Source organism: Cyanistes caeruleus, chromosome 1, assembly GCF_971803275.1.
Source record: "Cyanistes caeruleus chromosome 1, bCyaCae1.hap1.1, whole genome shotgun sequence".
Classification (NCBI taxonomy): domain Eukaryota; kingdom Metazoa; phylum Chordata; class Aves; order Passeriformes; family Paridae; genus Cyanistes; species Cyanistes caeruleus.
Genome location: NC_141701.1, coordinates 23,934,216 through 23,948,734, shown reverse-complemented (window position 1 = coordinate 23,948,734; position 14,519 = coordinate 23,934,216). Strand labels below are relative to the sequence as shown.

The window sequence follows — 14,519 nt, the reverse complement described above, 5'->3', positions numbered from 1 at the left end:
TTCTGTAACCACTTCACTACTATAATTAGATCTTTTTCTTTCTGACAGGTGGTTTGTGAGGAAGGTGACAACTATGCCTACTCAAAATATGGACGATTTTGTCATGAAATCAAAATGAACTATTCTCCATATGTGAATTATTTTACTCGAGTATACTGGAATAGATCCTACTTTGTATATAGAATCAACACTGTGATATCCTTCCAGTCATGAAAAAGCATGCAAGCTTCTTTCTAAGGATTGATTGTGAATGAATTTCAGTTGGAAAAGTTCCTTTTGAGCAAGGAAGTTTATTTTTGCAGATAGATGTGCACACATTCAGTGTACTGACAATTTTATTCTACCAAACTGAAATTCTTTGATTTACAGATCAGCAGACACATACACCATCCTTGAAGGAAACGGGAACATGTATCAGTTTTACAGGCTCTATAATGTGTTACAGTCTTCCATGTTTTTACATTTTTCTTCCCATTATAAATCATCTTAATCTTCATGTAAATGAGATTTCTGACTTTTGTGTTAGAGAGCTGGTATGTGTAGACTTCAGTAAATACAGCAAAATTATTTTAAGAGCTCATTTAAGTCATATAGCTTTTAATTTTTAGCAGGAAAGCAATCACTATCCCAAGTCTTTTCAAGTAAGTGTTTGGATTTTTAGTTTGGGGTTTCTTTTGTTTTAATTCTTCCTGTCTTCCATGGTGAACATTCCTGTGTTTATCAAATACACATTTATACATCTTCCATGTAGTTATATCGTTTGTATAAATCAAATAAGGAAGATTTTACTTAAACAACACTTCCACAAATTAAGGCACTGATCTCTACAGTGTTGTCTCTGTTGTCTACAGAGACATGTTGGTGGAAATGCTAGGAATTAGACCTAACAATAGGAGCTGACAAGCTGAGATCTTCAGTTTGGAAAGAACTTGTTTGCAACATTTTTCCACACTTAAGTGTGTATGTATGTATGCATAAGTGTGTCTTTCTTAGCAGCTACCAGAATGGGCCAGTATACCACAGTATGCCATACTTGTTTTCAGTCAGGTGTAGCAGGACAACCAGGTTTGCTACTGAGACTTCTGCACTTCAGTTTCACCCTGTCTGTGTGCTGGTGTGTGTGTGTGTGTGTGTGTGTGTGTGTGTGTGTGGAGGGATGGGTGATACTCATTTCATTCAATTTATTATGCAATAGGTATATTAAGATAGTGCCATAACTGTCATTTAAAACACTATAATCACCACCATTAGTAAATAATGGTACAGATGTTTATAGCTATTTTTATATCAATTATGCAAATACACAGATTCTTGAAAATTTGGGAAAGTACTCTGCAGCTTTGCTTCCCTCTAAAATTTGTCTTTGTTACATGACCCTCTTTGCCTCTACAACTCCTTTTCTTAACAAATTATCTGTTCATCCTGTTTGTTGCTGGCTGATAGACTTCCAAGAAAATGAATGATGTTTTAATTACAACTGGGCCTAAACCTAGTGATGAGAGTGGAAACTCCAATAAAAGGCAACAGTAGCATTGCTTAATGTAGGTGTAACTGGACAAAAAGCCAGCGGTAAGTTTTGGAAGAAGTTGCTCACCCTTTAGGGGTTACTTGCAGTTACAAACTAATGTAACACTTGGCCCAGAGACTAGTCTATCAGGCGTGTGGGAAGGATCCTTTGGAGCACAGATGTCTTTAATGAAGGATCTGGCAAAATAGGATGAACCCTCAGCTGAAAATTCTGCAAACCATTCTGCAAGTGGAAGCTGCAAAACAATCCTTATGGCAAATTGGAGATTTTAACTCTGAAATTATTAGGAACTGCAGCATGTTGTTGTATGTGCATGATTCTTCTCTGCTTATGCAGATACACTTGCTTACTTTACACTGACACATAGTGCTGAGATTTTTTAAAACTGTTGCCACTTTTGGAGTGATTTAAAGGAAAAAAGCTTTATTGTTGTAAAAGCCAACATGTCTGTAATTTGGTTTTTACTTTCGGTTATATTTTTAGGCCTACACGTCTTGACAAAAATTACACATTTTGTTTGAAACCGATGTTCAGATAAATCCATTGAATTATGGGATGTTGTCACTGAGAAACATCCATATAACTGAGTTACAAGTTACAAGTAAATATCCTTTCTGGGCATACAGGCATTGTGTTTGGGATAGTGTGTGCCTGTGTGTCTGCTGGAGTGCAGGCTGCATTTATTTGCTTGTGCACAAGTGCATGTTTTACTGCACTGAGCTGTTTCAGACTGCTCAATTACCATATACCAACAGAAGTTTGTGTATTAACTTGAGCTATGGCAGGCCTGCAGGAACTCCCTCTGTATGTGTGGGTATAGAAGCAGTATTTGGAAGTAAGTTTAGAGTTCCTTTTTCAACTTAAATTTGTTTGAGTCACTGTCAAGGAATTACATGTCTGTGTGTCAGTCATTTAATCTCTTGAAGTTAGTAATTCATGAATATCACCTCATATCAGCAATAAGGCATCCCAGGTGCAAACTTCAGGGTTACAACTGTACTTGGGTAGATGAGGTCGCAGAGCTTACGGCTTCATGCCTTAGACTGCCATGCCAAGATGCAACATTCAACTGTCCTTGACTGCCTGTTGTGTTTTACTGTAATGTTGTGCGTGTTACCACATAGAATATAGTTTGAGCACCTACATGTAGAGCACACATATTAAGAAAACCACAAATGAGGCTACCCACACATCTAAACAAAACTGTCTTGTAGCACATTGGCCTTTATACATGTTTAAATGAACGAGTTGAACTTTATTTGAACTGTGACTTAGTTATTGCTATTAGTTTTGTCATAGTTTTTAAGATGTATTCTTGATACTTCAATTGATTCTGCTTTAGGAGAATCATTTAAGATTTTTACCTTGCTTTTTATATTAGAAAAAATTATATTGCAGCACTGTTGGCACAGCAGCCTTAAGTAACAGAAGGAGCCTTTTATTTGGGAGAACATTGTGGTTGTTCCTGTAAAAAGGCATAATTGAAATGAGTGAATGAAAGAGTCATATCTTACAAAGAAAGTGAATTAATTTCTTATCCAGCTATGGACTAGCAAAAATGCTGTCTAATCTCCAGCTTCTGTGAAAAATACTAAGTTCCAGTGATATCCCTCAGTGGGACAACAATAGGGCATAATTACGCCAGACTTGTGCAGAAAACCCTGGTTTGGTTTTCAACCAGATCACAGGTTTAACTCCCTGAAAGGGTTGTGGGAAAGTTTTAGAAATTTTGATCTGCTTTGCTGTAGATGTTGCAATTTGGTTGAAACATGTGCCTTGCAAGCTTTTATTAAACAAACAAAAACCTCAATTCATGTTTCTTTTTGTGAAGATTTTTTTTTTAAATTCCTGTCCCTCTGATATCTAGAGTTTCTGTTGTGTCTTAATATGCCAGCCTCCGAGGATGCCCAAGTGGTGCAGCTGGGATGTGTGCCAGCCATCTAACAGCTGTTCACTGGGAAGAATGAGGATTTCTATAGCAATTCTTGTGACTATTCTGCTGGCTTATTTCCTCCTTCACATTTCCACTTTCTGATATACTTGATCTTAGTAAATGCAGAAAAATTACCTTGAAAGAACAAATTGTATAGTATTTTCAGGCACCCACCTGAACTTATCCTTGGACTTGGGAATCAAAGTTTTACCAACCCACAGCTGAACTAACATACACAGTTTTGTCATAATCTTAAAAAAATGCTCTTTCACTTCCTGAATGACCACATACTTGAACTCAGATTTGACAGGGCTTGAGACTAAGGAAAGGTATTGCTGAGTATAAACTTCTATTCATTTTATTTAAAAAATAATTTATTTCATTTCTTCCAAAGTAAATGGAGATACAATTTAATACAACACAATCTTAAATACATTTTCCATGGGGATGGGGAATAAGGAGAAGATACACAAATGTGGAAGAAAGATGGCCAAAAGGTTTCACAGGCATTGAAAATTCTTCCAGCTATTTGCTCTGGTGGCATAACTATTTACTGAAAGGTAGAAGTTAGGGACCATGTCTTGTTCTTATCACCTTATTTTCACTAAGTCAACTTCAAGTGCCCAGACCTTGTGACATACCATCAGCTTTTCCATGCAGTTCACAAGAAAAGGAGCTGCAACATCTGGTTGTAGGGATTGTAAGGTATCCCTGCAATCCTTACTTAAAACTTCATATAACTTGTCCTTTAACCAAAACTCCAACAGGAGAAAGCGTAGGCTGTGCTTGTGAGTGTGTGGGCATGTGCACACGTGATGTGTTTGCATTTACAGGTGTCTGTTTTACTACTGTGTTTTGGAGATGGAATGAGGAACTTCCCTTAGCAGTAATGGTGATTGAATCTGTAAGTCTGGTAAATATTGATGGGCAGGTGGACTCCGGAGTACTGTGGTATTGGAGATGAAAGAGAAGCGGAATTTTATTCCAACACAAGCAATATTTCATGTGAAATAGTACCTCAACATAAATCTGCATAATCATGCTTTAATACTCTTTTTAAAACCTAACTATAGAGGGGGAGAAAGTGGAAATTCTAAGACATATATTGTGTGTTAATAATCTTTTCTACTTCATCAGTACAGCTGAAAAAGCAATCGCCATTATGTTGCTGCACTCTAACTATGCCAAATGCAGAGCTAGTGATGCCTAAAGGTCTTCTGAATTGTTTTGTACCTCAACAATGTGTTTAAATGTAATTAATCTGGCAATGGTTTTGGTTTCAGCACAGTTAAATGTATTTCTGCCTTTCAAGTGATGTTTAAGGTTACCTATTTATTTGATGGGACAGAAGGTTTAATGCCTTTCAAAGTTTCAAACTTGTTTACTTCAATAATGCAGAAGAATTATTGGTGGTGCTTTACTTGTTAACAGTGACATTTAGCAGTAGTGTGTATGGCATATGGACTTATCTGTGTGCAGCTATTTAATAACAAGTCTAAGGAAAACAATTCCTTTTATCCTGTTTGTTGTCTTGGACATTTTTTTTTATGAAAATAATGTATACATAGTAAATATTTTTCTCTTGTAATTTTTTTTGCTGTGGAAAAAAAAATTAATAAAAGCCAAGTCCAGAAAGTATGGATTGTTTGGGACACAAACCATTTTATCCTTTGAGAAGACAAGGGAAGACTTTGCAGCATAGCTCAAATATCTGTCTTGATGGGCAGCATAAACAGTCTCGCAGCTCTTGAGGACAAGCAGCCTGCTCAGACTGGATCCATATGTCGTGCTGACAGTGACTGCCTGTTGAGACATACTTGTGTGAGGATGAACAGCAAAATGTGAGCTGCTTCATATGGAATTACTGAACCCTGTGACTTTCTCCCTAAAGATCCTCCTACAGCAAGCATGTCACCTGGAAATAAAGTGCTATGCAACGTCAAATGCTAACTGATACATTTATTTTTAATCTACTAATATATTATCTGCCTTGATTTTTTACAGGTTTTGATTGAATATCTTGGAGCCCTCTATTGTTTTATACAATATTATTAGTAGAAATCTTCAGATGCAGATTTGTAATAATATGTAATGTTAAAAAAATCTTGATTTTTTTAAAGTTAAATTCCAGTAGAAATACCCTACAGAGTACTTCTCCAAAAACTTCTCCAAAGATCATTTAGCACCTGAAAAAAATTATGTATTTACATCTTTAATTTATAATGATTCTGAGTTTGAGCATTTATCAGACTGCTTTGTTTAAAGCTAGTCAGGAAATGAGCTGATGTTGAAGTATCCAAGTTTAGCCATTCAAGCAACCAGGCTTTTTGTGGTTGCTTAGCTCAAAGGGGAGTGGAGCTTACTGGCAGCATGAAATTCATGTTGGTATCTATGTACTCTTCCATGCCTTTGTGGAAAACTGAGACTTAGTTACTATCTGTGAAACAGAGAACATTCTATCACATATAAAAGAATTTGTATTGATATATGTCTATGAGTAGGTGTATACGTGTTTTGTGTGAGTCTGTATCTCCGTGCAAAATATATATTCCATTTATAATCAATGATTCGGAGGTGTTAGATAAAATTACTGTTGGTTTGGATTATTTTCCACCTAAATAGTGGTTCTGGAATCTGTTTGTAGGACCTAGTTTCCCAGATTTTCCCATTTTTACAATGACCCAGCCTATCATACTTCAACCCCTGTACGCTTTTAAGTTGCTTAGGTAAAAAATGTAATGGATTTTTTTTTAATAGTGGTGAGATGAGATGCATCTTGTTATGGATTAAACTGCATATATAGAATATGCATACATTAAGCAATCCTGAGTATTAGAGAGTTATTCAGTAGGTTGTAACACACTATCAGTACATAGATTTACTTTCAGAACTTTGAGCAGTTACACTCTCCATGAGTCTCTGAGCACAGAAGCTGTGGTCTCCCCAGAGTAACTGCTAGGTGCACCTATGGTTTCTGTGACTGATCTGATTTCAGTTCTGGGCAGTAAGACAAAATCACTGCAGCAGAAGTGAATAAACCATTTATGCAATTTTAGAAAGGTACATTAAAATAAAGCCTGTTTTTAACTTCATCATGAAACCCTCTTTCTAAAACAAACACAGTTCAAACATTGTCATAGACTAGTATGTCACATTAGTCATGTCTAGTTATAGTATGTCACATTTTCATCTATTTCAGCATTGTTAGCACATGGATAAATGCTGCTCCTTTTTTTCTTCCTTTTTTTTTTGATTTTTCTCTCCAGGCTGGCCCATTTTATCTGAACTGTAGTCCAAACTGATGGCTGCATTGCAGGGGCTTGTCCCAGCTGCAAGGGAGGGCCAGAGGAAGGCTGTTGGGCTTGCTGATGTTTTGGCCTCAGAATGGCAGTTCTTAGATTTAGTGGTTGTAGTTCACAGTTCACTAGATCAGCTTTGCTTAAGAAGAGCCCTCAAACCAAATTTCAGTATGATTCTCTGGCCATAGAAGCTGACAATGTCCTGAAGGTATTTGTGTTGGTTTAGACAATGTCTAAGGAGCTTATTTATTTGTATTTATTTCTTGTCTGTGTTGTTTCCTATTGAAGGGAAGAGCCATCTCCAACTATCTTTACTGAGATGTCCTCTTGGATTAACACTGGATCAGTCTGTGGATTCTGCCTCAGTTTTACAGGAGCAGACAAGTTCCTTTGGAAAACATGGCTATATTCAAGTGTGTTTGCATCTCTTTAAATGGTAGGGTAGGATTTGTGGTCACAAATACCTGCATATTTGTTTCATTGTCACACAGGTTTTGTGTAATGATGTTGAAAATAACACAGCCGTGCTAGTGAGTAGCCACAAGGCAAGCTTGGCTCTGCTTCTGCCCTGTAAGGTGTGCCATAAATTCTGGCAGTGGGAGTGACATGCAGGAGAATCCTGAATTTCCATTACCAAAATGCTGTGTTAATGTATTTGAAGTACATGGGTTCATAGGTGGGAGGGAACACTGAATAAAATCTAGTTTATATCCTCGCAAGCCGTAGGGGAAACAGCATGTTTCTAAGTGCTTGAATAGAAGAGAATAGAAAGGGTAGTGTGTCCTGTAATGTAGGCTAAAAATGGGACTTGATTTTGAGAGGATTTAATTTGCTTGTTGAAAGTTGTGTGAGGATGCAACACACTTCAGAAGAGGGAATGCTGTGCCATGTCTCCATACAGAGCTAAGCTTGTCCTAAACTGAACACTTGTTTGCGTGGTCTGGCTAGCTCATAAAGTGTTTTAAATTAATGAACCTTCTAATGCCTTTGTGAAGGGAGGAATTAGGGCACAAAGACCAACCACAGCATATTCAAAGCTTGCTACAGCACATTAACCAGGCATGGATCTGGATGGTTACTTTCATACTTTCACTGTTAAACCATTCTGTAAAACTATTTGGGTTTACCTTTTCCCTTCCCAGTCTGAAATCTTGCGTTGTGCCACATTTTAGAAGCCATCATCCCTTCACCTTGAGGGGGTAAAAAATAAAGGTTGACAACTTGTAATAATGGGATGTGATCTCCCAACAATTACCTCTCCATAAAACTGGTAATTCCCCGGGTGGCGCAGGTGCAGGTCTAACAGTTGGGTGTCACCTTTGACTGTTGCCCGTCATATTTGACTAAACACGAGTGAAATGGCTTCTGGCTTTCTTGTGCAGAACTTCACTTCCAGCCTAGATATGTCATCACTGAAGTTACAACACAGCTGGCAACAAACACCCTGCCTTCCTAACAAACTTCTGATAAAACTAGCAAGCCTGTTTGAAGCAGGAAGAGGGAGCATTTCTGATGGAGCAACACCTAACACAGTTTGGCCAGCTGGATGTGGAGACTCTGCAAAAGGCTATTAAGCTGTTAACCTTCACTGTGTGAAGGGAGATACTCTTGTTCTTGGCATCTTGGCAGATGCTGCTGGGAACTCATGCTTGGAGCGATGAGAAAATTGAGTACTGTTTGGTTTGATGGGTAGTGATTGGCACTGGAGTGGCCTGGCTTGTATTCACACTTCCACTGATCTAACACATCTTCCACAGACTAACCAGAGCGATGAGTTCCATGCCCAGATTGTTTCATGCATGTTTAGTGGGACTGATGTGTTTGCTCAGAAGGTTCGTTCAGAAGGACCATTTCAGTCTTGCTCTCAACAAAAGCACACACTGTTCTTCTCCCAAAAATATTGCATCTTTCCTGAAGGAGCAGCAGCCTGAATGTGCACTTCTGAGAGGCTGTGCTTCCAAAACAAACCCAGCTTGCAACAGAGAAGCCTGTCTGCTGGGTGACATCTGCTCTTATGATTTGAGTGTCCCAAGATCTGCTCTCTCCTATGCAATAGTGTTTTCTTCCTCTTTTATGGTGGTTCTTGTAGCTTGGCCAGGTGGGATTTTTACATACAAACTCAGGAGAGGAAGGATAACCAATTTTACTCGAGTCACCCCCCCAGGAACTGTAGTTCATCCTGTGTCTGCTCAGCTTGCAGAAGACCCGGAGGGAGCAGCCGGTTGCATGTGGTGGTTTGACCCCGGCTGAATGCCGGGCACCCACCAAAGCTGCTCTATCACTCCCCTCTGCAGCTGGACAGAGCAGAGAAAATACAACAAGAAGTTCACGAGTTGGAACAGGACAGGGAGAGATCACTTAGAGATGACCCTCACGGGCAGTGTGAAATGGGGGAAGATGAGAACTTGCCAAGCAACACTGTGCGCTTTGCCACGGAATAGGGGGAGCGTTGTGCGCTTTGCCACGGGCGGGCTCCCCGCTCGACCACGCGGGGCGGGCTCGCTCCGTCCCCGCCCACGGCCGTGAGTGGCCGCGGGACGGGCCAGGGCTGCCCGTGCCGGGGGTGCCGGTGGCGGCAGCGGCGCAGAGACGGGCTGCGCTCCGCTCGGCGGGATGGGCCGGGCGCGGCGGAGCGGCTGCGGGCTGCTCCCGCTGCTGCTGCTGCTGCCGCTGCTCGGCGGGGCGGCGGGGCCGGGGTGCGGTGGCTCCTCCCGCCTGCTGCGCTTCTCCGGGCAGGTGCCCGAGAACAGCCCGGCGGGGACGCGGGTGCGGGGCTTGCGGGTGCCGCTGCGGAGGCTGCTGGGCCCCGGGGAGCCGGCCGGGGAGTGGACGCTGGAAGGCGACGGCGCCTCCCGCTTCTCCCTCCAGCGGCGTCCGGGCGGCGGCCGGGGGCTGCTGCTTCTCCGCACGGCCGAGCCCCTGGACCGGGAGACGCAGCCCGAGTACGGGCTCCGGCTGCGGCGGCGGGCGGGACGGTCCCCCCGGGAGGCGCTGCTGCGGGTCCGGGTGCTGGACCGCAACGACCAGCGGCCGTGGCTGCCGCCGGCCCGGCCGCTGGAGGTGGACGAGCTGGTCCCGCTGGGCACGGAGGTGGCGCGGCTCCGCGCCTCGGACGGCGACGAGGGCGCCAACGCGCGCCTGACCTACCGGCCCTGGCCGCCGGGCAGCGGCAGCCGCCTGCTCTTCGTGGTGCCCCGCAGCGGGCAGGTGCTGACCGTGGGCTCGCTGCTGGGGCTGCGCCGGCTCCGCCTCTGCGTGGCGGCTCTGGACCACGGGCGGCCGCGGCCGCTGCGCAGCCCCGCGCGGTGCCTGCGGCTGGCCGTGCGCGGCCGGGGGGCGGCGGCCGGCCCGGGGCGGCCGCGGGCGCCGCGCTCGCTGCAGCCGCCGGGGCCCGGCGCCCGGCGCTACACGGCCCGCCTGCCCTCCGGGGCGCGGGTGGGCGACACCGTCTTCACCGTCCCGAGGAGCCGAGACCGGGCGGCGGGCGGCTGGTTCGAGCTGGCCTCTCCCGGCGCCGCCCCCGTGGCGGTCGACAGGACGTCGGGGCGGCTCTACCTGCGGCGGGAGCTGCGAGCGGGCGGCCGGGCGGAGGTGCTGGTCAAGGTGCACCGCGGCGGCGGAGGAGGTAGCGGCCCGGGACGGGGAGGCTGGGACGGGGTCGGTTCTCCCCGCGGCGCAGCCCGGGTGGGTCGGGATGGCCGCGAAAGGGACGGGTGGGCGCGAAGGGTTGCCCCGAAGGAGGGGGGGATGCTGAGCAGGCACGGCCGTGCCGGGCGTTTGCCATTCGAGGAGATGCGGCCGCTGCGATGATGCCCCCCGTGAATTGCGGAGAGCTGTCCCCCGGCTGCGGGAGCTCGCAGGGTGAAGTGGGAATGTGCCTGCCCTTCCTCGGTACCGCCCGCAGAGCTTCTGCCTTTTGCCTTCGAAGGAGCAGCTGGAAACGTAGGGAATGTTGTTTTGGTTGTGTCTCGTAAGGAATTCTTGTCACTTTTGTAGGACCAGAGGTGTCTGGTAAGGCGTTAACAAGAAGGGCCCGATAAAGAAGGGGCCGCGCCACAATAAGCTCGTCTCATAGTGGGGCAGTTAGCAGGGAGCCTCTCCTGTCGCTCTGGTCCTGCTGGAAGGAGCTGGGATGGAGGAGGTGACGCTGTCCTGGATGTGGGCACTTACAGACCTGCAGCTTCAGCCCCCCGCTCCCTGAACCGCGCCCAGAGATGCCGGGAGTCAGGCACAGCCCTGGCACAGCCCTGGCATACCCCTGGCACAGCCCTGGCACAGTCCTGGCACAGCCCTGGCACAGTCCTGGCACAGTCCTGGCACAGCCCTGGCACAGCCCTGGCACAGTCCTGGCATACCCCTGGCACAGCCCTGGCACAGCCCTGGCACAGCAGCGCACACCAGAAATCCTAGGAGTTGGCATAGAGAACCAAATGGAGATACTGTAGTTGTATGTCAAGAGCTCATATACTGTTGTGTATGGATTTCCTAATAAGACAGCAAAAAGAATAGCTAGACTTACTTGATAAACTTCTTAAACAACATTAAGCTTGAGGTGTGTTATGGTTGCAAGAGCCATCCTTCCCATGTGTCACTTTCATCTTAAAGTAAGTTTTGGAGTGTGTTTGTAAGTGCAGCTCAGGTTGCTAATAACATATCTGGTTATCATTTGCTTAGGTTTTTTTTGTATTGTTTGCTTGTCTTTTTCTTAGATACTTGCACCTTTACTAAAGAGGGAATATTTACCAATTTATATCAATGAATTTTACAGCCTAGTGCTCAGGAAATGTGAAGCATAGAGCTGAAACAGAGAAAAACAAATGTGCTGAAGCACGCTGGGGGCTGTGATCTTTACCAGACTGCTGTGTGCAGTCAGCAAGTCCAGAGCTGCCTGCCCTGCCTGAGAAGCTTATTCTTGCAGGAGTGGGATGTGTTGTGCAAGTGACAAACATTTAACATTAGAAAAACTCTGCACAGTATTTCCAGCTACTAACTTTAAACAAATCACCTGATGTTTAAAGTAGAACTTCTCATTCAAGCTAAAGATGGAGTTGGGAAGGGGACGCACAGCTTGACTGTCTTGCTTATTTATAATGAAAACAAATAACCTTGTGAACAGTGTTCAGTATATGATTAATTGTGTTGTCCTCTCCAGTCTGATGGTGTACAGCATGTTTTCACCACTGTCTGTGCACTAATAATGTATTGACAAGAGATGAGCCTCAGGGAGAAAGAAATTCAATGATCAAGTGGGACAAGGTCATTTAGACACTCCTTTAAGCTACTTTGAAAATCAAAACTCTCTTATAACTTTGTACAGCAACAAACTTGGGATCTTTTTCTGTCTGTTTATTTTACAAAAATATGGTGAAATGTTGAGAGGATTTGAGCATCCATTTTTTTTTATCTGAAGAGACCTGACAAACTGTCAAAAGTCAAGCAGAATTAACTTTGGTCTGCTCCTCATTTCTCCTCACGTCTCTTACTAAATGTAATTAACAATCACTCACAAAGCAATCAATATTATAGAACATGTGTCAAACTTTTAATCACCTCTTTAATTGAAAAACAAAGTTATCAGACCTTTATTAATTGCCATCTCTTATGTAAAAGGCATGAATGGACTTAGGCATTTCACAGGTGCTGCTTCTCCAGGGAAGCATGTCTCTTAGGGTTCTGGATGCATTTACTAGTTGTTTGTTTTTTTTTCAAGAAAAGCTTTTTAAAAAAACAAACTTAAAAAAATAAACCAGTAGGTCAGATAGTAACTTAAAGCACTGTTTCTGCAACAGTAGTCCTAGGCAGACAAGGTATTTTTGTTCACAGTTGAAATACTGAAATAAACTGAACTTAGAGTACCATCACCTTCTGAACCTTCCCAATTTCTCTGTAGCACACACAGCAGTGATTGGGAGGGGGCTGCCAACTGTTTTGTGGGGACCCTGTAGCAGGCACTGTGAAAGCACAGCTGTTCTCCTATTGAATATACACTTGGTACATGGACTGTGCATCAGAAAGATTTTTGCACAATTTTTGTGGCTTCTCTTATTTGCCTACATGGAGCAGTTTGCATTTTCTTTAGGAATCTGGCAGCCTCAATCTGTCTGTCAAAGCCTTGATGTTCTGGGCTCTATGCATGGATAATTATGGATTGGACCTGGAGTTTAGACAAGACTCTTGCAAAGCTAGGAGTTGCAGACCCATCATTTCTCATCCGGATTTTCTTTTGGGACATTTCCCATCCTAGAAACACTGACTGCACCATCAGAACAGTGTGGGGCCTGAGCATGGAAAGGCTGGGGATGGTGAGGAAGAGCTGAAGCTCCTTTCTCTTCTGAGTCTGCCTTTGTTCATTCACACCTACAAGTACCTACAGATTTTCCTACTTCTCATACCAACTTAGGGTAGGACATGCACTTGCTGTTTCATCTTCTGCCCCCTCAGCTGTCTTCTCTGATGCTGGCAATAGGTACTGGTGCACACTGAGAAGAAGTCTGAAATTTAGGACTTTATCATGCTTCAAAAAGCGATTTCTTACCCTTGTTCTTCTAGAAGACTTTTAGCTCTCGGTTTGGTTTGGGGGCTTATTTTGTTGTTTTTGTTCTGGGGTTGTTTTTGTTTTGTTTTGTTTCAGAGGTGTTTTTGTTTGGTTTGGTTTTTTGTTTCTTTAAACTTAAGAGCCTGTCACAAAGGGCTTACAGAGTGCACACTGCCTTGGCTTGTGGTAGATGTCCATGTTCTGCACACACACACTGCAGATACACTCCACACGCCAGCTAACTGAAAACAACTCTGTAAGAAGTCTCTCCATAACATACAAAGGGTAATTTTGTTTGGCAACAGTAGGAACTCAAAAAAGTCGTGTCAAGACAAAACTCTTCCCCTCCCATGTGTCTGCAGTGCACTGAAGGGTTAAAGGGCTGGTGTTAGCAACCCTTTAATTCTGGGGTGCCTCAAGACATCAGAGGGGCAAACACCAGCAGGTAGCTTAAGACTGAAGTGAGTAAAACAGCTGCAAGGCTGCTCAGTATTTTCCTGGCTTTGGAGGTGAGATGGATATCTCATTCCTCTTCTCTTTCAGGTGGGATAACAGCTGTTTAATACTGTAAGTGAGTTCCAAGGAGGGAGATCTTAAATCTGACTGAGGAGGCTGTGGCATAATGCAGTTCCTTCGGTGTGGTGTCTTATGGTAGAATATGATCAGTGTTGAACCCTTATGACTCACTGGAAGCAAGCTGCATTTTAAAAATACATCTGTCAGATCGTGACATTCCTGTAAATACAACCTGAACTGCACATGGAAAGAATATGTGCTTTGAGTCCCTTCTGTTTTCTTAAGAAACTTCCATCAGGATGACTACTGGGAAGAGAAACCTTTCAATCCACATAGTACAGCTTTTATAAAAGCTAACAAGTAATTAATGTATTTTGCTGGCCATGATTTCAAATCAAGACATAGCTTAGGTTTGGTTTTTGTTTTTTTTTCCTTCTCTTTGTTACCAGAGCCAGAAATGGCCCACTGCTTCCTGGCACCCCCTGACATTTTTAGAAATATCTCACTCCAGAAACAGAAATTTGACCTGATCAAGTATTGAGGTCATATTATATGCTGCTTTTTTTTTTTTCCCCCTGATGGCCTTGGGGGGTGTTCCCTCCTGGTATCAAACTGATTAAAACCATCTGTGGATGCCATTACCATGCCTCCAAATTCAGGTACTGACAGAAAAAGTTTGCTTCACTTAACCCATGAAACCATTTTAAT

General features: G+C 43.7%; 2 protein-coding genes across 8 annotated transcripts in view; both read left to right on the top strand.

Annotated features, from left to right (window-relative positions):
* Positions 1-5,405, top strand: part of DPY19L4 (dpy-19 like 4) — a 98,032-nt gene extending 92,627 nt beyond the window's left edge. For all 6 annotated transcript variants that reach the window (XM_086882709.1, XM_086882670.1, XM_086882681.1 and 3 more), the window contains one exon: positions 49-5,405. In XM_086882709.1, coding sequence (XP_086738835.1) covers positions 49-213 — 165 coding nt within the window. In that variant the 3' untranslated portion in view covers positions 214-5,405. The remainder of the gene's footprint in view (positions 1-48) is intronic.
* A 3,968-nt stretch (positions 5,406-9,373) lies between these two features.
* The window catches only part of LOC111924773 (neural-cadherin-like), a 53,546-nt gene continuing 48,400 nt past the window's right edge, over positions 9,374-14,519 (top strand). For both annotated transcript variants that reach the window (XR_015284877.1, XM_086882282.1), the window contains exon 1: positions 9,374-10,385. Coding sequence is in view for 1 of the 2 variants with exons in the window: in XM_086882282.1 (XP_086738408.1) it covers positions 9,374-10,385 (1,012 nt within the window). In the remaining variant the exon portion in view is untranslated. The remainder of the gene's footprint in view (positions 10,386-14,519) is intronic.